The sequence below is a fragment of the Pleurodeles waltl genome, chromosome 6, assembly GCF_031143425.1.
Source record: "Pleurodeles waltl isolate 20211129_DDA chromosome 6, aPleWal1.hap1.20221129, whole genome shotgun sequence".
NCBI classification, from domain to species: domain Eukaryota; kingdom Metazoa; phylum Chordata; class Amphibia; order Caudata; family Salamandridae; genus Pleurodeles; species Pleurodeles waltl.
In genome coordinates this window covers 1,703,751,396-1,703,777,682 of record NC_090445.1, presented here as the reverse complement: position 1 = coordinate 1,703,777,682, position 26,287 = coordinate 1,703,751,396, and the positions used below count along the sequence as shown (strand labels likewise).

General features: G+C 48.9%; 1 protein-coding gene across 1 annotated transcript in view; it reads left to right on the top strand.

Moving 5' to 3' along the window:
- The window catches only part of FLOT1 (flotillin 1), a 120,622-nt gene that overhangs the window by 13,671 nt on the left and 80,664 nt on the right, over positions 1–26,287 (top strand). The window contains exons 2-3 of the mRNA XM_069241837.1: positions 24,650–24,712; positions 25,440–25,515. Of these exons, the coding sequence (XP_069097938.1) occupies positions 24,667–24,712; positions 25,440–25,515 (122 nt within the window). The 5' untranslated portion in view covers positions 24,650–24,666. The remainder of the gene's footprint in view (positions 1–24,649; positions 24,713–25,439; positions 25,516–26,287) is intronic.

Genomic DNA, 26,287 nt, shown 5'->3' with positions numbered 1-26,287 from the left:
CAGATTTAAAGACCCCTGCAACTCCCCGCAAGAAGCGTGAGACTTGCAACACTGCACCCGGCGACCCCGACTCGACTGGTGGAGAACAACCAACTCAGGGAGGACCCTCCGGCGACTCTACGACTGTGAGTAACCAAAGTTGTCCCCCCTGAGCCCCCACAGCGACGCCTGCAGAGGGAATCCCCAGGCTCCCCCTGACCGCGACTGTCTGAACTCCATTTCCCGACCGCTGGAAAAGACCCTGCACCCGCAGCCCCCAGCCCCTAAAGAAACAGAACTTCTGTGCAGGAGTGACCCCCAGGAGGCCCTCTCCCTTGCCCAGGTGGTGGCTACCCCGAGGAGCCCCCCCCTTGCCTGCCTGCGACGCTGAAGAGATCCCTTGATCTCTCATTGACTTCCATTGAAAACCCGACGCGTGTTTGCACACTGCACCCGGCCGCCCCCGCGCTGCTGAGGGTGTACTTTCTGTGCTGACTTGTGTCCCCCCCGGTGCCCTACAAAACCCCCCTGGTCTGCCCTCCGAAGACGCGGGTACTTACCTGCTGGCAGACTGGAACCAGGGCACCCCCTTCTCTCCATTATAGCCTATGTGTTTTGGGCACCTCTTTGACCTTTGCACCTGACCGGCCCTGAGCTGCTGGTGTGATAACTTTGGGGTTGCTCTGAACCCCCAACGGTGGGCTACCTTGGACCAAAAACTCAAACCTGTAAGTGACTTACTTACCTGTGAAAACTAACAATAACTTACCTCCCCCAGGAACTGTGAAAATTGCACTGTGTCCACTTTTAAAACAGCTTATTGTGTTTTATGTAAAAAGTATACATGCTAAAGTAATGATTCAAAGTTCCTAGAGTACTTACCTGCAATACCTTTCAAATGAGCTATTACATGTAAAATTTGAACCTGTGGTTCTTAAAATAAACTAAGAAAATATATTTTTCTATAACAAAACCTATTGGCTGGATTTGTCTCTGAGTGTGTGTACCTCATTTATTGCCTATGTGTATGTACAACAAATGCTTAACACTACTCCTTGGATAAGCCTACTGCTCGACCACACTACCACAAAATAGAGCATTAGTATTATCTCTTTTTACCACTATTTTACCTCTAAGGGGAGCCCTTGGACTCTGTGCATGCTATTCCTTACTTTGAAATAGCACATACAGAGCCAACTTCCTACATGGCGGACGGGATATCCGTCACTTTTGTGACCGAGTACCCCATCCTCCAAGATCAAATCAGGCCCCATGTTCCCGATCACATATTTACCCCTTGCCTGAGCTGTCAGCTGACGTAGACATCATCAACCCTTGATTCCAGCTTGTGTTCTCGATCAGACCCAAATCCCTCTCTGATATTCCTGTGTACTTCTCTGATCCAGGCCCGCATTTTCAATCAGGCCCTGGTGACATGCTAGTTTTCTCTCACACCTTGGTCCCAGCTTGTATTCCTGATCTTCGAGAATGTATTCTCGTTGAGACCTCGTTTCCAGCTTATGCGGTTGATCAACTATGATCTTCCAGCCTGCGTTCTCAATCGGACCTTAATGCCTCATTTATGATCAGCCTTGATTGTACAGCATGCGTTCTCCTTCTGACCCTGGTCCCACCTTGTTTTCTTGATCTGCTGTTGATACCCACTCATGTTCCTGTTCAGAACTTGGCTGCAGCTTGTTCTCTCAACCACAGCATACTCCCACCCACCGCTGCTCATTACACCTTGGTCCTAGCCAGATTTCTTCATCCAAGCCTGCATTCTAAATGAGACCGTGATCTCTGGTCACTTTCTTGATCAGTGTTTGGTTCTGGCCCCTGCTCTCAATTGGAAGCTGTTCTTAGCTCATGCCCACTTGGTCCTAGGCCTCAGCCCCCAGTTTATGTTCCCAATCACACCTTATTCCCAGGCCCCATTCTTGATCAGACTTTGATCCCTGACTACAATTGTGATCAGACCTTGATATTGATCACAATTTGATCCCAGCACAGATTCTTGATGTATATATTTTTGGTGTTTGTGTAGAGCGGACCTAGTCAAAAAGTGAACCTAGCCAAAAGGCAGCAAAGCGCTGTACAGTGTCAAAGGCAAAGATACAATCAGTGAGTGATTAGAGAGGTAGTTGTGTTCTGGGATCAGTAGTTTACTGTTAATGCATCATGACGTAGTTTTCTTTAAAGGGGTGAGTCTTCAATTCTTTCCTTAATTGGAGCAGTGGTGAGGTGGGTTGATGGATAAAGGGAGGTTGTGCTAGATGAAAAAAAGCCTGCTGCCTTGTCTTTTTAGGTCTCGCCTACTAGACCGCACGTGTCCTCCATATTGCGAGGCGCATTGTTAATTTACAGTGAGCTTAGAGCCAGCCCATTTCTTACCATTAGTCACTCTCATTTGCTTGCTGCTTATTCGTTTGTAAGTGAGGGATTTTCTTCCTCTTCTTGTTTTTGTCCTTCCCTTGGAGAAAGGACACATAACTGTGTCCCTACACTGCCTGCTTTTTCAAGCGCTACTTTTTTTCTTTTTGTTTAGGCAGACCTCCGGAGTGTGTGTTTTCCCGATGTTTCCCTAGTGTGCTTCTCACTGCTCTCTCTCGCTCACATGGTTCTCCCCGGCCCCCTCTGTGATGCATTTCCCCCTGTGTGATAATGCACCGCATTGCTTTCTCGGCCATGTAGTTATTCCTCCTCCCTGCTCTGTATTGCTGTCTTTCTCCCCCATTTGCTTTTCTCCCACACCCAATGCGCCCACATTGCTGTCCCACTTAAGTATTTGCTCCCCCGCAACCTTCATGTTGATTCTGCCACACCTGCACCTGCCATGTTGCTTCCAGCCCGCTGGCCCCTGTGTTTCTTTTGCACCCCCCTGACCACATTGCTCCCCCGCACTTTGCCCCCTTTTTGTTTCCATGCCCCTACCCATGTTGCTTCTCCCTGCAAAACACCCCCAAAAAACACTTTCACAAAAGTTGTTTCTTTTTATTTGGCAACTGACAAAAAAGCGGCAGCAGTAGTTTGTAGGCGCACATGTGTGGTGGTGAAATGGTTGTATTTCTTTAGGCGCTGGATGAGACGTGCTCTGACCTGATTCCAGTACATTCAGACCTTGGACATCACCCCTATTTTGTATCTGGGTTTAATCCCAGTGGTAACTTCATCAGATTATGGGCCTACTTCTGTCACAAACGTGATGGCTATGCCGTGCGCCTTTTGCAAGTGCCATTTGATATAATGCAGTTGTATTATGCAGACTGGATGTCCGTCACATTTGCGTCGGAGTAACTCATCCACCGACCTCTAATTTAGGCACTGTGTTCTTACTAACCTAGATCCCAGCACACACTCGGCATCAGACCTTCGTCCCCAGCCTGTGCACTTGATCAGACATAGCTCCAAGCTAACCCAGCCTGTGTTCTCGAACAGAAATTGGTCCAAACCCGGAACTCCCCATCCACCTTCTCAGTGTGCACTTGTGATCAGACCTTAGTCACAGCCCTGAGTTCCCAGTCAACTGTTCTCAATCGGACTTTGTTTCTAAACCTGTGTTCTCAATCAGAGCTTAGTCCCAACCATGAGTTCCCAGTGTGCTAGCAGCAGATGGCTGTCCCCGTTGAAACCCCCCACTTTTGGCGGGAGCAGTGCGGGAAATTCAAACAAAGGATAGGGGGAGTGGCCTTACCTGGCATGCACCACCTCTAAGGTGTTGCATGTCAGGTGGACTCTCCATTTCATTTTCCTCCATCTTGGATGGTAGGAAAGTAGCCAATCATATGTAGGGAAGTGACCTCTGCCCACCTGAAGTGGTCACTTAGTGGGTGTAGTCACCCTAAAGTAGATGACCCATTGGTCACTACCAGGTTCCCCTCTAAAACGTCCACTAAATTCATTATTTAGTGGGCATCCCTAGACCAAGAACTCTGATTCGACGGACAGAGGAAGACCATCACCAAGAAGATTCAAGTTATGCGAACTATGGACCTGTTGCATCAAAGAAAAGGTGCTAAACCTTGCCTGCTGCATCCAGGATCTGACAATTGCCGCTGAGGAGCTGCTGGAAAACTGGAAAAACTCTAAAGAACCCCAGAGGGCCTCCCGGCCTGCAGATTCCCTGAGAACTCCCTAAAGATTGGAGGTACCACCCTAAACCCAAAAGGAACCATCAAGCCAGTGAGGTCCACTTCACTGACTGGACGCTAACTCAGGACTTGGATACTGCAGCTGGACCAAACTTCACACTAACGACTGTGACCCCTCACACCTACCGCAAGGTCACATATGGGTAGGCACACAGATGGTGCTAGCCACCGTAGACACTGGGGCATCCATCAACTTGCTTTCAAGAGAAGTATACGACAACCTACGCCCTCCGCCGCAGCTACACAAGACGCAGGTGACATTTTTTGCATATGGCCAAAGCCAGCCGCTACACATCCATGGGAAGTTCCATGCTCCCATCACCCACGGATCGGATGTATGCAACTCAACCATCTATGTCACAGGGGAAGGACATGGAATGCTTTTGGGATGTCTAATCGCTGAGGCCCTGAGAATAGTCATGTTCGCCATTGGGGTCCATCAGGAAAGAGTCACGCACATTATCGAGGAAATTTCCGGATGTATTCACAGGAATTGGGTGCCTAAGAGGGAAGGAAGTGACACTTCACATTGACCCAACAGTGAAACCAGTAGCCCTGAGGCACCGCCGGATTGTATTCCACTTGAGACCCCAAGTCGAAAGAGAACTCGCCAAATTGGAAGAAGAGGGCATTATTGAAAGAGTGGCGGGGCCCACCCCGTGGGTTTCCCCCATAGGGGTGACAAGAAAACCGAAACTGCCAGGAGACGTCCGCATATGTGTAGATATGCGACTGCCCAACATTGCTATTAAATGTGAACGACATCTCACAGCCACCGTTGATGACCTTCTCTCTGAGTTGAACGGCGCATGCTGGTTTTCCTAAGTAGATCTTCGCTCGGGGTATCACCAACTCACACTGGCTGAAGAATCAAGGTATATCACTACCTTTTCAACGTATATAGGGCTCCGGCGATATCGTCGTTTGAATTTCGGCATCTCCAGCGCCGCTGAAGTTTTTCAGAACACATTTCAGGAGACTGCCTGTCGCTATCAACATCAATAATTGTAGGAAGTTGGCTCTGTATGTGCTATTTCAAAGTAAGGAATAGCATGCACAGAGTCCAAGGGTTCCCCTTAGAGGTAAAATAGTGGTAAAAAGAGATAATACTAATGCTCTATTTTGTGGTAGTGTGGTCGAGCAGTAGGCTTATCCAAGGAGTAGTGTTAAGCATTTGTTGTACATACACATAGACAATAAATGAGGTACACACACTCAGAAACAAATCCAGCCAATAGGTTTTTATATAGAAAAATATCTTTCCTTAGTTTATTTTAAGAACCACAGGTTCAAATTCTACATGTAATATCTCATTCGAAAGGTATTGCAGGTAAGTACTTTAGGAACTTCAAATCATCAAAATTGCATGTATACTTTTCAAGTTATTCACAAATAGCTGTTTTAAAAGTGGACACTTAGTGCAATTTTCACAGTTCCTAGGGGAGGTAAGTATTTGTTAGGTTAACCAGGTAAGTAAGACACTTACAGGGCTTAGTTCTTGGTCCAAGGTAGCCCACCGTTGGGGGTTCAGAGCAACCCCAAAGTCACCACACCAGCAGCTCAGGGCCGGTCAGGTGCAGAGTTCAAAGTGGTGCCCAAAACACATAGGCTAGAATGGAGAGAAGGGGGTGCCCCGGTTCCGGTCTGCTTGCAGGTAAGTACCCGCGTCTTCGGAGGGCAGACCAGGGGGGTTTTGTAGGGCACCGGGGGGGACACAAGCCCACACAGAAATTTCACCCTCAGCAGCGCGGGGGCGGCCGGGTGCAGTGTAGAAACAAGCGTCGGGTTTGTAATGGAAGTCAATGGGAGATCTAGGGATCTCTTCAGCGCTGCAGGCAGGCAAGGGGGGGGTTCCTCGGGGAAACCTCCACTTGGGCAAGGGAGAGGGACTCCTGGGGGTCACTTCTCCAGTGAAAGTCCGGTCCTTCAGGTCCTGGGGGCTGCGGGTGCGGGGTCTCTCCCAGGTGTCGGGACTTAGGATTCAAAGAGTCGCGGCCAGGGGAAGCCTCGGGATTCCCTCTGCAGGCGGCGCTGTGGGGGCTCAGGGGGGACAGGTTTTTGTACTCACAGTCTTAGAGTAGTCCTGGGGTCCCTCCTGAGGTGTTGGATCGCCACCAGCCGAGTCGGGGTCGCCGGGTGCAGTGTTGCAAGTCTCACGCTTCTTGCGGGGAGCTTGCAGGGTTCTTTAAAGCTGCTGGAAACAAAGTTGCAGCTTTTCTTGGAGCAGGTCCGCTGTCCTCGGGAGTTTCTTGTCTTTTCGAAGCAGGGGCAGTCCTCAGAGGATGTCGAGGTCGCTGGTCCCTTTGGAAGGCGTCGCTGGAGCAGGATCTTTGGAAGGCAGGAGACAGGCCGGTGAGTTTCTGGAGCCAAGGCAGTTGTCGTCTTCTGGTCTTCCTCTGCAGGGGTTTTTCAGCTAGGCAGTCCTTCTTCTTGTAGTTGCAGGAATCAAATTTTCTAGGGTCCAGGGTAGCCCTTAAATACTAAATTTAAGGGCGTGTTTAGGTCTGGGGGGTTAGTAGCCAATGGCTACTAGCCCTGAGGGTGGGTACACCCTCTTTGTGCCTCCTCCCAAGGGGAGGGGGTCACAATCCTAACCCTATTGGGGGAATCCTCCATCTGCAAGATGGAGGATTTCTAAAAGTTAGAGTCACTTCAGCTCAGGACACCTTAGGGGCTGTCCTGACTGGCCAGTGACTCCTCCTTGTTGCTTTCTTTGTTCCCTCCAGCCTTGCCGCCAAAAGTGGGGGCCGTGGCCGGAGGGGGCGGGCAACTCCACTAAGCTGGAGTGCCCTGCTGGGCTGTGACAAAGGGGTGAGCCTTTGAGGCTCACCGCCAGGTGTCACAGCTCCTGCCTGGGGGAGGTGTTAGCATCTCCACCCAGTGCAGGCTTTGTTACTGGCCTCAGAGTGACAAAGGCACTCTCCCCATGGGGCCAGCAACATGTCTCTGGTGTGGCAGGCTGCTGGAACTAGTCAGCCTACACAGACAGTCGGTTAAGTTTCAGGGGGCATCTCTAAGGTGCCCTCTGGGGTGTGTTTTGCAATAAAATGTACACTGGCATCAGTGTGCATTTATTGTGCTGAGAAGTTTGATACCAAACTTCCCAGTTTTCAGTGTAGCCATTATGGTGCTGTGGAGTTTGTGTAAAACAGACTCCCAGACCATATACTCTTATGGCTACCCTGCACTTACAATGTCTAAGGTTTTGTTTAGACACTGTAGGGGCACAGTGCTCATGCACTGGTACCCTCACCTATGGTATAGTGCACCCTGCCTTAGGGCTGTAAGGCCTGCTAGAGGGGTGTCTTACCTATACTGCATAGGCAGTGAGAGGCTGGCATGGCACCCTGAGGGGAGTGCCATGTCGACTTACTCATTTTGTTCTCACTAGCACACACAGGCTTGTAAGCAGTGTGTCTGTGCTGAGTGAGGGGTCTCTAGGGTGGCATAAGACATGCTGCAGCCCTTAGAGACCTTTCTTGGCATCAGGGCCCTTGGTACTAGAAGTACCAGTTACAAGGGACTTATCTGAATGCCAGGGTGTGCCAATTGTGGATACAATGGTACATTTTAGGTGAAGGAACACTGGTGCTGGGGCCTGGTTAGCAGGGTCCCAGCACACTTCTCAGTCAAGTCAGCATCAGTATCAGGCAAAAAGTGGGGGGTAACTGCAACAGGGAGCCATTTCTTTACAATAATGATATCCTGATTTATGCCAAATCCATCCCTGAGCACAACAGTCAACTTTGAGGAGTACTCCAGCGTCTACAAGAACCTGGGCTCGCGTTACATGGGAACAAGTGTGAGTTTTTGACTCAGCGGATCAGTTTCTCTGGGTACACCTTCTCCGCTGAGGGGATCGCCCCAGACCCTTAGAAAGTTTGTGACATTAAGGAGGCCGCAGCGCCTACCACCGTATCTAAGGTCCGCAGCTTCCTGGGGATGGCGAACTACTGCCAGCGGTTCATCCTAGATTTGACCACTCAAACGCAACCACTATGTGAGCTAACCAAAGCCACTGCCCCGTGGCAATGGGGTACTGCCCAAGAGCAAGCGTTTGAAGAAACCAAAGCAGCCCTCTCAGCAAACACCAACTTTCTATACTATGACCCGCAAAAGGAAACTACACTTGCTGTGGAAGCCGACCGAAAGGATTAGATGCAGTGTTGATGAAACAACCAACAGATGGAGAATGGGCACCGGTGCTGTTTGCAAGTCGATCTCGCACGAGTATGGAGCAGCGGTACTCTCAAATGGAGAAAGTGGCGATAGCGGTCCATTGGGGGTGCCGGCACTTTTACATCTATGTCCGTGGCCAACAGTTTGTGGTCACTACTGATCACAAACCACTAATACTGCTCTTTCGAGTGACCTCGTCAAAACCACCCCTCCCCCAGATAGAAGAGTGGCTGTTGCAATTGCAAGAATATGACTTCCAGGTGGAGAATTGACCAGGCTCCAGCAACCCAGCCAACTACCTGTCCAGACACCCCGGCCGAAGAAGAAGTTCAAGAAACAGGAGAATAAGTTCGCTATGTGGTGGACCGGTCTCAGCCCCTTCCTCTATCTCTGGAGCAGATACAACACGCCACAGCCCAAGATGTGTGCCTGCAGCAGGCGTTGAAAGCCATAGAGACCAATCAGTGCCACAAGTTCAAGGCGAGCAGGGCCCAGAAAATACCAGAATCCTGAAGGATTCTAGAGAGCTTATATCATGTTTGTCAAGAACTGGTAGCTGATTCAGGAGGATGCCTACTGCGAGGCCATCGGCTAGTCATCCTAGCCTGTCTCCAAGCCCAAGTAATACAGCTAGCACATACTGGTTACCAAGGCATGGTGAAAACTAATAACCAGTTGCGGACCAAAGTTTGGTTTCCCCTGATGGATGAACAAGTTGTAGCTCTAGTTAGAATGTGTCCCTGGTGCCAGGCCACCGGAGCACCCCCTCGTCCGGAGCCCGTCATGACCGAAGAAGGGCCAGGGCAACCCTGGATATATGCAACTCTTGACTTCGGTAGCCTTCCTGATGGGAGGCACACCATGGTGGTCATTGATGATTACTCTGAATACCAGGAGGTAGAGATTCTGACCTCGTTGACAGCTCAGGAGGTCTTACCCCAGCTTGAGAAAATAATGGCCATGCACGGACTGCTCAAAGAACTGCAAACAAACAATGGGCCTCCTTTTCACAGTCATGAAGTGGCCGAGTATCTGAAGTGATGGAACATTTACCACAAATGCATCACTCCCCGCTGGCCACAAGCCAACAGAGAAGTGGAAAGTTTTATGCTCACCATCATTAAAGTAATCTGGATCGCTCATGCCACTCTCCAAAATTATGATTGGGCCATCTATGCCTTCTTGCGAGAATACAGCCAGATGCCTCACTCCACCACTGGTCAAGCCCCAGGACATTTGCTGTTGGGCCGAGTGGTGCATGATTCTATTCCCCACTATCCTGAGTGGACTCCAACCCCTTTGGACCCGAAGTGATCCATTGCCCAGCGTTAGAAGTCAAACATCCGGGCAAATCGCCAGTGAAAAGCCCGACCATCACATCTCCAGGTAGGAGACTCAGTTCACGTGAAGGGGCAGAGTACTGGCAGCAAATTTCAGTTACCATTCGAACGGTCTCCCTGGACCATCATCTGCATTCATGGCACCAAAGTGACTGCTAAACAAGGTGGAAAAAGATGTGTCCCGGAACTTGTCCCACTTCAAGAAATTCCATGCGCCCTTATCTCTCACCCCAGAGTCAGTGGGTGGTGATCTGGGCAGTGACCCAGAAGACATTTTCTCACCAGGTGACTCCCACGAAGTGGCCAGGCCTCGCGTGGAGGGGGGTCCTGACTCGACATGATCCCCACCAGCGGGAGGAGTTACCGCTCCTCTGGTGACCGAAGGATGGAGTGAGAAGACCCGCTTTAACCTGAGAGCCAACCCGACACCATCATTGTTGCTGCAGAATCACGTAACGTATGATTGACACTGGTTGGGTGACTGGTGGTCACCACACCAAAGTTGAGGCAAGACTGTGTGAAGTGTTTCTTTTCAATGTTATTTAATTTAAGGAGAATTGTAGTGCTGTGTTTCGTGACATAACGAACGCGCACTACGTGGAAGAGAACATTATGGGGGTTATTCTAACTTTGGAGGAGGTGTTAATCCGTCCCAAAAGTGACGGAAAAGTGACGGATTTACCACCAGCCGTATTACGAGTCCATTATATCCTATGGAACTCGTAATACGGCTGGTGGTATATCCGTCACTTTACTGTCACTTTTGGGACAGATCAACACTCCTCCAAAGTTAGAATAACCCCCTATGTGTTTTCACGTTAGGGGTGCTGAGCCAGCCACCCCTGTGTGACTGGGTTATATGAGTGGTGCTCCTGCTCAGGTGACCAGGGTAATAAAGACAGGACCCGAAGGGGCGGTGAGGTCATTAGCGGCCCGCCGGAATCGCACTAAAACCCTACGAGTGTGTCCGAGTCATCTGTAGGCCTTAATAGCAATAATGGTAAATAACGTGCACTCAGCTGTACGGTCCCCATAGGAACAGGCACAGTGGTAGTGCTGTAGCACGTGCAGGCGCGCCCCGACACTACAACTCGCACCCCGCAGCACTAAAAACCACACACACACCCAACCACCCCCCTCCTCCTCTGGTCTTTGTTGAGAAAGCACCCTGGGCGAACCAGATTTGGCGCCCTTCATCATCGTTTCCCCTCTGTTCTCCTCTAAGCGCTATAAATATGAGGAGTTACGTGGCAGGGAGCAGCGTCAGTTATGCAGCCGAAGGAGACAAAGGACGGCCACCAGAGGCCTGGAGAAAACGTAATGATTAAAATAACGTTTGTGGGTAAGATTGGTGTGCACCTCTGAATGTAGGTGCCCTGGGCCTTTGCCCAGCTCGCTCATGCCTAAGCCTCCCTCCCTGCGCCAAAGGACCTTTTATTAGCAGCATTTTTCTCCTGGATTGTTTGAAGTTTCTTCGTTGTCTGATTTTATATTTTTGGCTTCTGGGTCTGGATGTCTGTCTTTCATCGCTCGTTCCCTGCTTCATTGACTCTCAGCTAATTTGCCTTAGAATCGTAATTTCCTCTGCGGATCCTTCATGGCTAGGTGCTTATCATATCTGTCTGAACCCCTCTGTTTGGAGACATCATGTATTCGGAGTTGGGGTGATTCTGTATTTACTCCCCCCGCCCTCCTCGGTGCCTGACACCTCCTCATCATTCTTTTCATAGGAGCCTGAACTTACAGCCCCACCACCAGCGGGCGACAGACACATGATTATAAATTGTAATTGTACTTATATAGTGCTTACTACCCCTGATGAGGGGTCAAAGCGCTTTTCTGCAAGTAGCACGCTACTCCGGATCCCATAAGGCATCCGGAGCCCGATTGGGACAGATCTTCCCCTGACTCCAGGCTCTTAGAGGGAAGTGTTGCGGTTTGTGTGATGTGTTGACTCCCGCTCTGTCCTGGTTTCCATCTCAAGCTTGTTTCTTCCTTCAGCCGGCAGCCATGAGCACACGGGTCACGCATCCCAGTGCTCCACCATGGCCTGCTTGGTACTTGGACGAGCACCTCCCTTTTCCATCCCATGCACACACTCAGCCGAGCCTGACGAGCTCCATACTATCATCCAACACCAACGCATTCTTTTTCACTTCCGTAACTTTGAAAGGTCCCTTCTAACTGGATGTGTCTTAAGGAGCCTACACTGGTCTCTTCACACATGCCAGACCGGCCACACTCACTTGCTCCACGCCACAAAATACTCCGTGGTAAAACTTTCACAAAACTCCCTTTATTGGTCTCTCACCTTACTTGATCTCTCACCAACAACTTCTTTTGCGACCCTAACCAAAGAGGAGTGAGTTTGGTCCCCGCCAGCCTTCCCCTTAAGGGCTGAACAGGAGACACCAATATATCTGTCTCTCTGCTCTTGGTCAGATTCCTACTTAGATGTCCTTTGTGAGCTAGAGCACTGATTTCTCTTCTAAGGGTCATGCGGTCCACACAATATAGCTTTACTTATATGATGCTTAATTCAGCCTTCCAGAAATCCTCGCCAACCTATCAGCAAAATCAGCAAAATCAGGACAACCTTCAACCACATGAGATGTTGTATTATTGCACAACAGAAAGCAAACTCTTAAAAACCGTCCTGAGTTGTCTCTGGAAGAGGCAAAGCGTTATAACCTTCGCTCATCGGTGGGAATGAATGCATTTCAAATCAATAACATACATCATGGGGGATAACACCCAAGGAAACTGGGGCCATCCCCAGCCTAAACAGTACCCAACTTTGTAGGGATAAAAGAAGACCCTCCCTCTAAGAACCATTGGTTGGAGCTCCTCCAGGCAAGGAGGTGGAGATGGCGTTGGGAGAAGCCAAGGTCGCCGGCGCCTCAACAGATTCTCAGATTGTGAGTCTGGATGAGGCCGCCGCTCTCCACCTCTGCCCCGTATCCAAAGCCCAGAACTCACTTCCACCTGGTCCGTGAAGGTCTCCAGTCACTGGAAGTGACTGATACGAACCTGGAGTACGAGCAGAAAAGGACTGAGTGCAAAGGTCTAGAGCTCTTCCATTCCGATTACTTACCTCCAAAACTGTACTGTACTTTCTTCCCCCAGGAACTGTTGAAAATTGCAGTGTCCACTATTAAAATAGATTTTGCCATTTTAAGAAAAACTGTATACATTGTTGATTCCATTCAAAGTCCTGTTTATACCTATGCAAAGTACCTTTCATTTAATGTACTTACCTGCTAAATGAATCTTGTGGTTCTAGAAATAAATTAAGAAAGAATATTTTTTATATAAAAATCAATTGGTCTTGAGTTAGTCATTGAATGTGTGTTTCTGTTATTGCCTGTGGGTAAAACAAATGCTTAACACTACCCTCTGATAAGCCTAACTGCTCGACCACACTACCACAAATAGAGCATTAGTATTATCTATTATTGCCTCTGTCAAGCCTCTTGGGGGAACCCCTGGACTCTATGCACACTATATCTCATTTTGATATAGTACATACAGCTCCAGCTTCCTACACTGATAATTATGGATTTTTGCTGAGAAGAGGTAACGTAATATTGCTTTTAAGTTTAAGACTGGGGATTTTGCGGCTTAGTCATGAGGACTACCTTGGTATAGTTAAAAACAAAAAAAGAGCTAAGGGCTGATACTGGTGGCTGGGTAAGGTTTGAGGAATTGAACAGTCAGTTCGGAGTTGTATCAAGTGTATTAACATACATAAGTCCCAAGGTATTTATTGCAAACCTCTGCTTAATGCCATAGTGTGCCCGGACATGCCTTGGGAAGTGTTGAGTATTGACATGTTGTAATCCATGCAAGTTGTAAATAGGGATTCCACATGTATTATTGTGGTGTTGGATTTCTTGCTCTAAACTATCTTAAATTTGTCTTGTGAAAAGATTGGAATCTGATACGATGTTTACGTTTTTAGATGACGTGTTCTCTTGCTCAGGTTGGTCCTTGAATCTTTAAGAATTTTTTTGTCACAGAATGGAATAGTGCAGTGGATCACATCGCTAAACCACCCTGCGAGGAATGGGTCTGTCGAGAGAATTAATAGAATAATTATAGGTGTCTTTGAAATGACTATTAAGAATAGTAAGTTCTAGGAAGTGGGAAAAAAGTAGCACCTGACTCCTAACTCAGGTGGGTACAGCCCTTTCAAAACCTTGAGAGGCGGGACTTCCTGTACCAAGGACAGCTTGCATTGGGAGACACAGAGAGACAGGAAGTTAGGTCTCCAGAGGGGATGGAAAAGAATATTGTGGAGACTCAGGCAGTTTACAAGGAATATTCTGATGATGCGCATGGACCCAGGAACTGACACTAGAAGAAAGACACGAGAAGTAAACGTTGAAGAGACAATTTGTACGTGTGATGAGCAAATGCAAGGTTGGGGAAGGTGTGAGAAAGAAGCCTCTTTCTAGCCTTGTTACCCCCACTTTTGGCCTGTTTGTGAGTATATGTCAGGGTGTTCTCACTGTCTCACTGGGATCCTGCTAGCCAGGGCCCAGTGCTCATAGTGAAAACCCTATGTTTTCAGTATGTTTGTTATGTGTCACTGGGACCCTGCTAGCCAGGACCCCTGTGCTCATAAGTTTGTGGCCTATATGTATGGGTTCCCTGTGTGATGCCTAACTGTCTCACTGAGGCTCTGCTAACCAGAACCTCAGTGGTTATGCTCTCTCTTTACAAATTGTCACTAACAGGCTAGTGACCAATTTCACCAATTCACATTGGCATACTGGAACACCCTTATAATTCCCTAGTATATGGTACTGAGGTACCCAGGGTATTGGGGTTCCAGGAGATCCCTATGGGCTGCAGCATTTCTTTTGCCACCCATAGGGAGCTCTGACAATTCTTACACAGGCCTGCCACTGCAGCCTGAGTGAAATAACGTCCACGTTATTTCACAGCCATTTACCACTGCACTTAAGTAACTTATAAGTCACCTATATGTCTAAACTTTACCTGGTAAAGGTTGGGTGCTAAGTTACTTAGTGTGTGGGCACCCTGGCACTAGCCAGAGTGCCCCCACATTGTTCTGGGCAAATTCCCCGGACTTTGTGAGTGCAGGGACACCATTACACGTGTGCACTATACATAGCTCACTATCTATGTATAGCGTCACATTGGTAACTCCGCACATGGCCATGTAACATGTCTAAGATCATGGAATTGTCACCCCAATGCCACTCTGGCATTGGGGAGACACAATTCCATGATCCCCCGAGTCTCTAGCACAGACCCGGGTACTGCCAAACTACTTTTCCCGGGGTTTCACTGCAGCTGCTGCTGCTGCCAACCCCTCAGACAGGTTTCTGTCCTCCTGGGGTCCAGCCAGGCTTGGCCCAGGACGGCAGAACAAAGGACTTCCTCAGAGAGAGGGTGTTACACCCTCTCCCTTTGGAAAAAGGGGTCAGGGCTGGGGAGGAGTAGCCTCCCCCAGCCTCTGGAAATGCTTTGATGAGCACAGATGGTGCCCATCTCTGCATAAGCCAGTCTACACCGGTTCAGGGATCCCCCAGCCCTGCTCTGGCGCGAAACTGGATAAAGGAAAGGGGAGTGACCAGTCCCCTGACCTGCACCTCCCAGGGGAGGTGCCCAGAGCTCCTCCAGTGTGCTCCAGACCTCTGCCATCTTGGAAACAGAGGTGCTGCTGCCACACTGGACTGCTCTGAGTGGCCAGTGCCAGCAGGTGACGTCAGAGACTCCTCCTGATAGGCTCTTACCTGTGTTGCTAGCCTATCCTCCTTCCTAGGTAGCCAAACCTCCTTTTCTGGCTATTTAGGGTCTCTGCTTTGGGAAATTCTTTAGATAACGAATGCAAGAGCTCATCAGAGTTTCTCTGCATCGCTCTCTTCACCTTCTGCCAAGGAATCGACCGCTGACTGCTCAGGACGCCTGCAAAACCGCAACAAAGTAGCAAAGATGACTACTGCAACCTTGTATCGCTGATCCTGCCGCCTTCTCGACTGTTTTCCTGGTGGTGCATGCTGTCGGGGTAGTCTGCCTCCTCTCTGCACTAGAAGCTCCGAAGAAATCTCCCGTGGGACGCCGGAATCCTCCCCCTGCAACCGCAGGCACCAAAAGAACGGCATCACCGGTCCTCTGGGTCCCCTCTCAGCACGACGAGCGTGGTCCCTGGAACTCAGCAACTCTGTCCAAGTGACCCCCACAGTCCTGGGATTCTTCCGTCCAAGTTTGGTGGAGGTAAGTCCTTGCCTCCCCACGCTAGACTGCATTGCTGGGTACCGCGTGATTTGCAGCTGCTCCAGCTCCTGTGCATTCTTCCAGCATTTCCTTTGTGCACAGCCAAGCCTGGGTCCCCGACACTCTAACCTGCAGTGCACAACCTCCTGAGTTGTCCTCCGGCGTCGTGGGATCTCCTTTTGTTACTTCAGGTGAGCTCCGGGTCACTCTTCTTCTTAGTGCCTGTTCTGGCACTTCTGCGGGTGCTGCCTGGTTCGGTGAGGGCTCCCTGTCTTGCTGGGCGCCCCCTCTGTCTCCTCACGCAAATGGCGACATCCTGGTCCCTCCTGGGCCACAGCAGCATCCAAAAACTCTAACCGCGACCCTTGCAGCTAGCAAGGCTTGTTTGCGGTCTTTCTGCGTGGGAACACCTCTGCAAGCTTCTTCACGACGTGGGACATCCATCCTCCAAAGGGGAAGTTCCTAGTCCTCTTCGTTCTTGCATAATCCACAGCTTCTACCATCCGGTGGCAGCATCTTTGCACCCTCAGCTGGCATTTCCTGGGCATCTGCCCAATCTCGACTTTGTCGTGACTCTTGGACTTGGTCCCCTTGTTCCACAGGTACTCTCGCCGGGAATCCACCTTTGTTGCATTGCTGGTGTTGGTCTTCCTTGCAGAATTCCCCTATCACGACTTCTGTGCTCTCTGGGGAATATAGGTGCACTTTACACCTACTTTTCAGGGTCTTGGGGTGGGCTATTTTTCTAACCCTCACTGTTTTCTTACAGTCCCAGCAACCCTCTACAAGCTCACATAGGTTTGGGGTCCATTCGTGGTTCGCATTCCTCTTCTAGAGTATATGGTTTGTGTTGCCCCTGTACCTATGTGCTCTCATTGCAATCTACTGTAATTCTACATTGCTTGCATTACTTCCTTTTGCTATTACTGCATATTTTTGGTATTGTGTACATATATCTTGTGTATATTTGGCATCCTCATACTGAGGGTACTCACTGAGATCATTTTGGCATATTGTCATAAAAATAAAGTACCTTTATTTTTAGTATATCTGTGTATTGTGTTTTCTTATGATCTTGTGCATATGACACCAGTGGTATAGTAGGAGCTTTGCATGTCTCCTAGTTCAGCCTAAGCTGCTCTGCTATAGCTACCTTCTATCAGCCTAAGCTGCTAGAAACACCTTTTCTACACTAATAAGGGATAACTGGACCTGGTACAGAGTGTATTTACCCCTTTCTAGCCTCCTACATTGGTTGTGCAGCGGTGGGATAAGTACTTGCAACTACTTACCCCTTTGTCATTTTGTACTTTTCATAAGAGAATAATATACAAAACAAGTTCAGTGTATGTACACCTAACCAAAAAGTTTTGCTTTTCTTTTCTTACTCTATTGCTAAGTGCTTAAAAGTACCTCTAAACTTTCTAAAAGTTTCTAAAAAGTTGAAAAAGTTTTTTTCTGTTTCCTTAAAAAGTCCTGAAACTTTTTCTTTCTTTTTTCTGTCCCTAAACCCTTTTCTATCATGTCTGGCACATGTCCTTCTCTTGATCTGGCCAGCACAGCTTATGACCTCCTTAGCTGGAAAGGTTTGAGGAGTCTCTGCATTGATAGAGGTTTAGGGGTAGTGAAGAATCCCTCTAGAGAACTGTTAAATAACATGCTCATTGAAAATTATAAGGCCTTAGCTGGCACATCTGTTGAGAAGTTAGGAGATGGCTCACATTCTGACTCTGGGGTAATCCCAGTAAGAGTGTTAGATGATAACCTTCCCAATCTGCCCCTTAGCAGACCACCTAGCATAACTGGTACTAATGTGAGCTCTCATCACAGTAGGGATGGTCTTCCTGCAGGTCAGGTTGTTAGAGTGCCAACTGTAAGGGACATTTCACCCTCTGTTCATTCACATCATTCTTCTGTGTCAAAGCATGCCCAACCCACCCACCCTGATGACAGAATGTTAGAAAGGGAGCTCAATAGATTGAGAGTGGAAGAGTCCAGGCTGAAGCTTAAACAGCAACAGCTGGCTCTAGACAGGGAATCTTTAGACTTAGTAAAAGAAGGACAGAGGTTGGGGTTAGGGCCCCATGATGGCAGCAGCAGTATTACAGATAGTAATCCTGTGAAAGAGCATGATTCTAGGAATCTGCATAAGATAGTTCCCCCTTACAAGGAGGGGGATGACATTAACAAGTGGTGTGCTGCACTGGAGAGGGCCTGTGTTGTACAGGGGGTCCCTCAAAGGCAGTGGGCTGCTATCCTATGGCTATCTTTCAGTGGAAAGGGTAGGGATAGGCTCCTTACTGTGAAGGAAAGTGATGCCAATAATTTTACAGTTTTAAAGAATGCACTCTTGGATGGTTATGGCTTAACCACTGAACAATACAGGATTAAGTTCAGAGAAACCAGAAAAGAGTCTTCACAAGACTGGGTAGACTTTGTTGACCATTTAGTGAAGGCCTTGGAGGGGTGGTTACATGGCAGTAAAGTTTCTGACTATGAAAGCCTGTATAATCTAATCCTGAGAGAGCATATTCTGAATAACTGTGTGTCTGATTTGTTACACCAATATCTAGTGGACTCAGATCTGACCTCTCCCCAAGAATTGGGAAAGAAGGCAGACAAATGGGTCAGAACAAGAGTGAACAGAAAAGTTCATACAGGTGGTGACAAGGATGGCAAGAAGAAAGATGGGGATAAATCTCAGGATAAGCATGGGGATAAGGGTAAAACCAAAGATCCTTCTTCAAATCCTAAACACTCTTCAGGGGGTGGGGATAAAACACATTCTTCATCTTCTTCTTCACAACCTACACACATTAAAAAGCCTTGGTGCTTTGTGTGTAAAAATAGAGGCCATAGGCCAGGGGATAAGTCCTGTCCAGGTAAACCCCCTGAGCCTACCACCACTAATACATCAAGCTCTAGTGCCCCTAGCAGTAGTGGTACTAGTGGTGGGACTGCTGGCAACAGTCAAGCTAAGGGTGTAGTTGGGTTCACTTATGGGTCCATCATAGAAACTGGGGTAGTCAGTCCCAAGACAGTTTCTGTCACACCTAGTGGCATTGGCCTTGACACACTGGCTGCTTGTCCCCTTACAATGGATAAGTACAGGCAGACAGTTTCAATAAATGGTGTTGAGGCCCAGGCCTACAGGGACACAGGTGCCAGTATCACGTTGGTGACTGAAAACCTAGTGGCTCCTGAACAACACATCATTGGACAACAATATAAGATTATTGATGTCCATAACTCCACTAAGTTTCTTCCCTTAGCTATAGTTCAGCTTAGTTGGGGTGGAGTTACTGGCCCTAAGCAGGTGGTAGTATCACCTAGCTTACCTGTAGACTGTCTCTTAGGTAATGACCTAGAGGCCTCAGGTTGGGCTGATGTAGAGTTTTATACCCATGCAGCCATGCTGGGTATCCCTGAGGAATTGTTCCCTCTCAATTCTACTGAAATGAAAAAGCAAAGGAGAGAAGGCCTGGAAACTCAGGATCCCTCTCCAACAACAGGTAAAAAAGGGTATCACAGTATCCCCTAACCACCTTGCCAATCTGGATACCATTCCTGTGGTGGGAGAAACCTCTCCTGGGGTGGCACCTGTTCCAAGGGAATCATCAGCTGGCATAGCTGTACTCCCTGAGGTGGAAGTACCTCTCTGTGGGATAACTAATATTGGTGAGAAAAAGAGCAAGATTTTAGTTAACATGGAGCATCCCTCCAACCCTCCCAGAGAAACTTTAGTGCAGAAACCCTGCACTGCCTCGCAACACTTAGGACAGCAACCCTGCCCTAGTGTGGAGCTCATAGGACAGCATCCCTGCCCTGCTCTGAATCAAGAGAAACAGCATCCCTGTTCTCTATTCCAGCCATATGGACAAAGTTTTTGCCCAGCTATGGCTTTACTGAGACAGCATCCCTGTCTGGCATTCTCATCACTAGAAATAGGTCCAGTGGACAATTCCCACTGTTCAAAACTAAAACTTACTGATAGAAACTCTGAAAATATATCTTCACATTGTTGCTTAGCTAAAAAACTTCAAATAGGGTGGTTTACATCCCCACAGGGAAGTAACCATATAGTGGATGATAAAGGGAGTAACCAGTCTATGGCAGAGCTACTCTCTACTTATCACCACTTAGACAATAAAGTCTCAACTGGCCAAGGTTAGCCTTATTGTCCTTTGTTTGGGGGGGGGAGGGGGGTTGTGTGAGAAAGAAGCCTCTTTGTAGCCTTGTTACCCCCACTTTTGGCCTGTTTGTGAGTATATGTCAGGGTGTTTTCACTGTCTCACTGGGATCCTGCTAGCCAGGGCCCAGTGCTCATAGTGAAAACCCTATGTTTTCAGTATGTTTGTTATGTGTCACTGGGACCCTGCTAGCCAGGACCCCAGTGCTCATAGGTTTGTGGCCTATATGTATGGGTTCCCTGTGTGATGCCTAACTGTCTCACTGAGGCTCTGCTAACCAGAACCTCAGTGGTTATGCTCTCTCTTTACAAATTGTCACTAACAGGCTAGTGACCAATTTCACCAATTCACATTGGCATACTGGAACACCCTTATAATTCCCTAGTATATGGTACTGAGGTACCCAGGGTATTGGGGTTCCAGGAGATCCCTATGGGCTGCAGCATTTCTTTTGCCACCCATAGGGAGCTCTGACAATTCTTACACAGGCCTGCCACTGCAGCCTGAGTGAAATAACGTCCACGTTATTTCACAGCCATTTACCACTGCACTTAAGTAACTTATAAGTCACCTATATGTCTAAACTTTACCTGGTAAAGGTTGGATGCTAAGTTACTTAGTGTGTGGGCACCCTGGCACTAGCCAGAGTGCCCCCACATTGTTCAGGGCAAATTCCCCGGACTTTGTGAGTGCGGGGACACCATTACACGTATTCACTATACATAGCTCACTACCTATGTATAGCGTCACATTGGTAACTCCGAACATGGCCATGTAACATGTCTAAGATCATGGAATTGTCACCCCAATGCCATTCTGGCATTGGGGAGACAAATCCATGATCCCCCGAGTCTCTAGCACAGACCCGGGTACAGCCAAACTACCTTTCCTGGGGTTTCACTCCAGCTGCTGCTGCTGCCAACCCCTCAGACAGGTTTCTGCCCTCCTGGGGTCCAGCCAGGCTTGGCCCAGGAAGGCAGAACAAAGGACTTCCTCAGAGAGAGGGTGTTACACCCTCTCCCTTTGGAAAAAGGTGTCAGGGCTGGGGAGGAGTAGCCTCCCCCAGCCTCTGGAACTGCTTTGATGAGCACAGATGGTGCCCATCTCTGCATAAGCCAGTCTACACCGGTTCAGGGATCCCCCAGCCCTGCTCTGGCGCGAAACTGGACAAATGAAAGGGGAGTGACCACTCCCCTGACCTGCACCTCCCACGGGAGGTGCCCAGAGCTCCTCCAGTGTGCTCCAGACCTCTGCCATCTTGGAAACAGAGGTGCTGCTGGCACACTGGACTGCTCTGAGTGGCCAGTGCCAGCAGGTGACGTCAGAGACTCCTCCTGATAGGCTCTTACCTGTGTTGCTAGCCTATCCTCCTTCCTAGGTAGCCAAACCTCCTTTTCTGGCTATTTAGGGTCTCTGCTTTGGGGAATTCTTTAGATAACGAATGCAAGAGCTCATCAGAGTTTCTCTGCATCTCTCTCTTCACCTTCTGCCAAGGAATCGACCGCTGACTGCTCAGGACGCCTGCAAAACCGCAACAAAGTAGCAAAGATGACTACTGCAACCTTGTATCGCTGATCCTGCCGCCTTCGCAACTGTTTTCCTGGTGGTGCATGCTGTGGGGGTAGTCTGCCTCCTCTCTGCACTAGAAGCTCCGAAGAAATCTCCCGTGGGACGACGGAATCCTCCCCCTGCAACCGCAGGCACCAAAAGAACTGCATCACCTGTCCTCTGGGTCCACTCTCAGCACGACGAGCGTGGCCCCTGGAACTCAGCAACTCTGTCCAAGTGACTCCCACAGTCCAGTGACTCTTCAGTCCAAGTTTGGTGGAGGTAAGTCCTTGCCTCCCCACGCTAGACTGCATTGCTGGGTACCGCGTGATTTGCAGCTGCTTCGGCTCCTGTGCACTCTTCCAGGATTTCCTTTGTGCACAGCCAAGCCTGGGTCCCCGATACTCTAACCTGCAGTGCACAACCTCCTGAGTTGTCCTCTGGCATCGTGGGATCTCCTTTTGTGACTTCGGGTGAGCTCCGGTTCACTCTTCTTCGTAGTGCCTGTTCCGGCACTTCTGCGGGTGCTGCCTGCTTCAGTGAGAGCTCCCTGTCTTGCTGGGCACCCCCTCTGTCTCCTCACGCTAGTGGCGACATCCTGGTCCCTCCTGGGCCACAGCAGCATCCAAAAACCCTAACTAGCAAGGCTTGTTTGCGGTCTTTCTGCGTGGGAACACCTCTGCAAGCTTCTTCACGACGTGGGACATCCATCCTCCAAAGGGGAAGTTCCTAGTCCTCTTCGTTCTTGCATAATCCACAGCTTCTACCATCAGGTGGCAGCTTCTTTGCACCCTCAGCTGGCATTTCCTGGGCATCTGCTCAATCTTGACTTTGTCGCGACTCTTGGACTTGGTCCCCTTGTTCCACAGGTACTCTCGTCCGGAAATCCAGCTTTGTTGCATTGCTGGTGTTGGTCTTCCTTGCAGAATTCCCCTATCACGACTTCTGTGCTCTCTGGGGAATATAGGTGCACTTTACACCTACTTTTCAGGGTCCTGGGGTGGGCTATTTTTCTAACCCTCACTGTTTTCTTACAGACCCAGCGACCCTCTACAAGCTCACATAGGTTTGCTGTCCATTCATGGTTCGCATTCCACTTTTGGAGTATATGGTTTGTGTTGCCCCTGTACCTATGTGCTCTCATTGCAATCTACTGTAACTTTACACTGCTTGCATTACTTCCTTTTGCTATTACTGCATATTTTTGCTATTGTGTACATACATCTTGTGTATATTTGGCATCCTCATACTGAGGGTACTCACTGAGATACTTTTGGCATATTGTCATAAAAATAAAGTACCTTTATTTTTAGTATATCTGTGTATTGTGTTTTCTTATGATATTGTGCATATTACACCAGTGGTATAGTAGGAGCTTTACATGTCTCCTAGGTCAGCCTAAGCTGCTCTGCTATAGCTACCTTCTATCAGCCTAAGCTGCTAGAAACACCTCTTCTACACTGATAAGGGATAACTGGACCTTGTACAGAGTGTAAGTACCCCTTGGTACCCACTACAAGCCAGGCCAGCCTCCTACAGAAGGTAGCTGCAAGCTTTCCCAACTTTTGGGGGCAGCCACAACTTTGAGTAATTCAGCCAAGTTCTGATAGGAAGGTGTAGCATCTTGCCAGACTCTTGAGATGCGAAGGGGACATGAAACCGGACCGTCTGCGGATGCTGGGATTAAGGCGTGGAGGTTGGATGAAGAGGAGAGACATTCTGGGTCTGGTAGAGGAGTGCACAACACGATGGCACCAGGGAGAGAGACCCGTTTTGCTCAGGATTACCCTGTAGTTATGTCATTGTGAACTCTCGGGGGGGGTTAAAAGTGAGAATACATTGGAATGGACAACTGGTGGCATGATGTAAATTCTAAGAACTGGAGGACTAGGTCGTGGGATGGAGACTTTCCTGTTGTATTATAACTTTCCTTTGTTATTTCATGTTCTAATGGTTTGTTTGTCGTTTTTGTTTGGATTAGGGGGTCGTGTAGTGTTTGCCTCTCCTTTAATCATGCGTGTGGTATGTTCTATGTTATCTTGATACATGTGATAGATTCCTGTCTGAAAGGGATTCTCATCTGGTGGTAGTTGCTGTTAGGGGAGGGCGGGATTAAAAGGGGGGGGGGGCAACCTGTTCCTGACACCTTCTCCGGGGGTCCTTGCTCGTGTGGAGGGTGCAAGCGCCCCACTGGCTGGTTTACATCAGTGAGTTCACCCCCAGTCAGCCGATGGGACTAAAGACGGTCTGCCTAGTGCCCAGAAGCCCATCTCTAGCGCCGCACATCCACTCCAGCCCTATAGGAGGGGCCTGACATCCATACATAGGTTTCCCCTGCTGTGGGGCCACATATACAAGTCACTCTGTTCTTGGGGTCTCGGATCCGGGGTCTGGAGATTCCCGTGAAACCCCTCTTGGGCAGAGGCCTCGGGTCAGAGGTCAGCTATGTACCTAGGGCGAGGCCCTGAGCGCCAGAGGCTCAGTCCGGGCCTGACTGGGTTAGGGGAGACCTGGGTCGAAGCCCTCAGCCTGCTGTGGAGTGCCCCGATGGATACGAGGCTCCCTCCCCACACACCCCGTTCCTCCTCAAGCCTTAGAGGCAATGGTATTGTGGCCAAAACAGCTCTAAAAGTAACAGATAGAGCATTTTATTGACACGTATTAACCTTGTGGGTTTAATCATCTTCGGTTCACCATTCTCTACCTTGTTCCAGCTCTGTGATCTCCAGATATTCCCCCTCTTAACTTATGTGTCCGGTGCTCTCGTAGTTTCATACAAGGGGAAGCCGGGTTGTCTCTTAGTCACCTCCACCCTTTGGCACAGTGTTCACTCCTGTTTCACAATCAGTTCCCAGTGACGTGAGATCCGGGAAACTTACTGGCTTGTTCTCCGAGCGTCTTCCTGGTTTACAGAGCCTCCAGGCTAATGTGATTAATGCTAGCGCCTAGAAACCCTTTGCTAAATGTATAAAAGCACTAGAAAGACTTCATCCTAACCTTCTCGTCCATTTCTTTCCAGGTCTCCACCTTGTCAGGATGGCTTTCTACACGTGCGGGCCCAACGAGGCCATGGTGGTATCCGGTAAGAACGAATTTCCAAAACATCTTTAGAAGAGGATGAAATATGGGGTCGGGGCACAAACACAACTCTACCTAGACTTTACCCGTATCTTGCTGGTTGTTTTGTGGCTGTGTGCCATTTGTATTTGTGTGCCGCTCGGTATTCATGTGTGCTGCTGTGCCTAAAATTGTTGACTTCTTCTGATGGACGGGTCCTCAAACTCCAAAAAGTTTCCCACAGTCTGTAGGATAACAAGACATGTTAAGATAACGAAAGGCCATCCTGACAGCATCTGTACGGTTCCCTGGGAGGGACAGGTTCTTCAAGGCCAGGGTCTTAAAAGCAGTTTCCCCCCAGTGTTCCCTGTGTGCCTGTGAGGAACCATCCAGTTGGTACCTCCCTTCCGTGTGTTTGTGGTACTCTGGGTGGAGTTTGTTGGTGTCTTGTGTAGGGATATCCCAGAATGCGGGGGAGGGCAGGGGTGTGGAGCCATCCAGTTGGAGTACAGTAAGCTGGTTAAGCCACCAGGTGCTGGTTGCTGGTGTCATTTGTAGGAATATTCAGAATTGGGAGGGGGGCGTTGAAAGCATCTCTTCTCTCCTTCAGGACAGAAACGTCATCTCCACTCATGGCCTGGAGGGGTTCTTCAAGATCTCAGCGTCAGTTCTTGTCCTGCTTGGAGTAAAACTTGGGTCTTGCAGAAGTATGTTCCAACTTTGGGTCTTACGCTCTTTGGATTTTCTTGCAGGGCTGTGTCGCAGTCCACCCGTGATGATTGCTGGAGGAAGTGTGTTCGTTCTTCCGTGTGTCCAGCAGATTCAGAGGTAGGTACCCTTTCCCTTGTCTGAACCTCCCTCTGGACCTTATGAGACCAGACTTTCCTTGCGTCTCTTCGACCATCCTTAGGTCAAGCTTGCGCCCGCTGCCCACTAGAGACATCTGAAGCGCCCACTGTTGTCATAGCTTAAGGTGGCACTCACTGTGGACAATTGGTTCTCTTTCTTTGTCTAGATATAGAGGGCAGTGGGAGGGGCTTTTAATTCTTTCTTTTTTGTATCAATTATTTTATTGGTAAATTTATGATGAGAAATAAAATCAAATACAGTGACACACAAGGTCAGGTTATTCCTATATAGAGATATAAATGTTGAGTGTGATACACATACCAATAACAAACAGTACTTATGTAAAATATTTTAGAGCAGGCATACTCAAAGTAGGGCCCGAGGGCCGCATGCGGCCCTCCTGACCTTTAATTGCGGCCCCCTCGTGAACAGCAGCACTAGGCTGCTGCTCACTTGACAGAGCAGAAAAATTCAGAAAGCTGTGAAATGGGCATACTTTATATACACATTAACTAAGTGGCCTAGAAAACTTATCTTTAGGAACACGTTTAGTTTTAAAGATATGTTGCACTAGACATGTAAGAACACATAAACTGTCAGCAAACTTCAGAAAAGTGTTTAAATGCATGAGAGTTTTACCTTACTTTGCGCCACCCACCCCTTTGTGCCCACCTTCCATCACCCCACTACTCTCGGCCAGCAGGCATCAGTGCGGGCCTCGGGCGTACCACAGACAGTGTTTTGTGGCCCC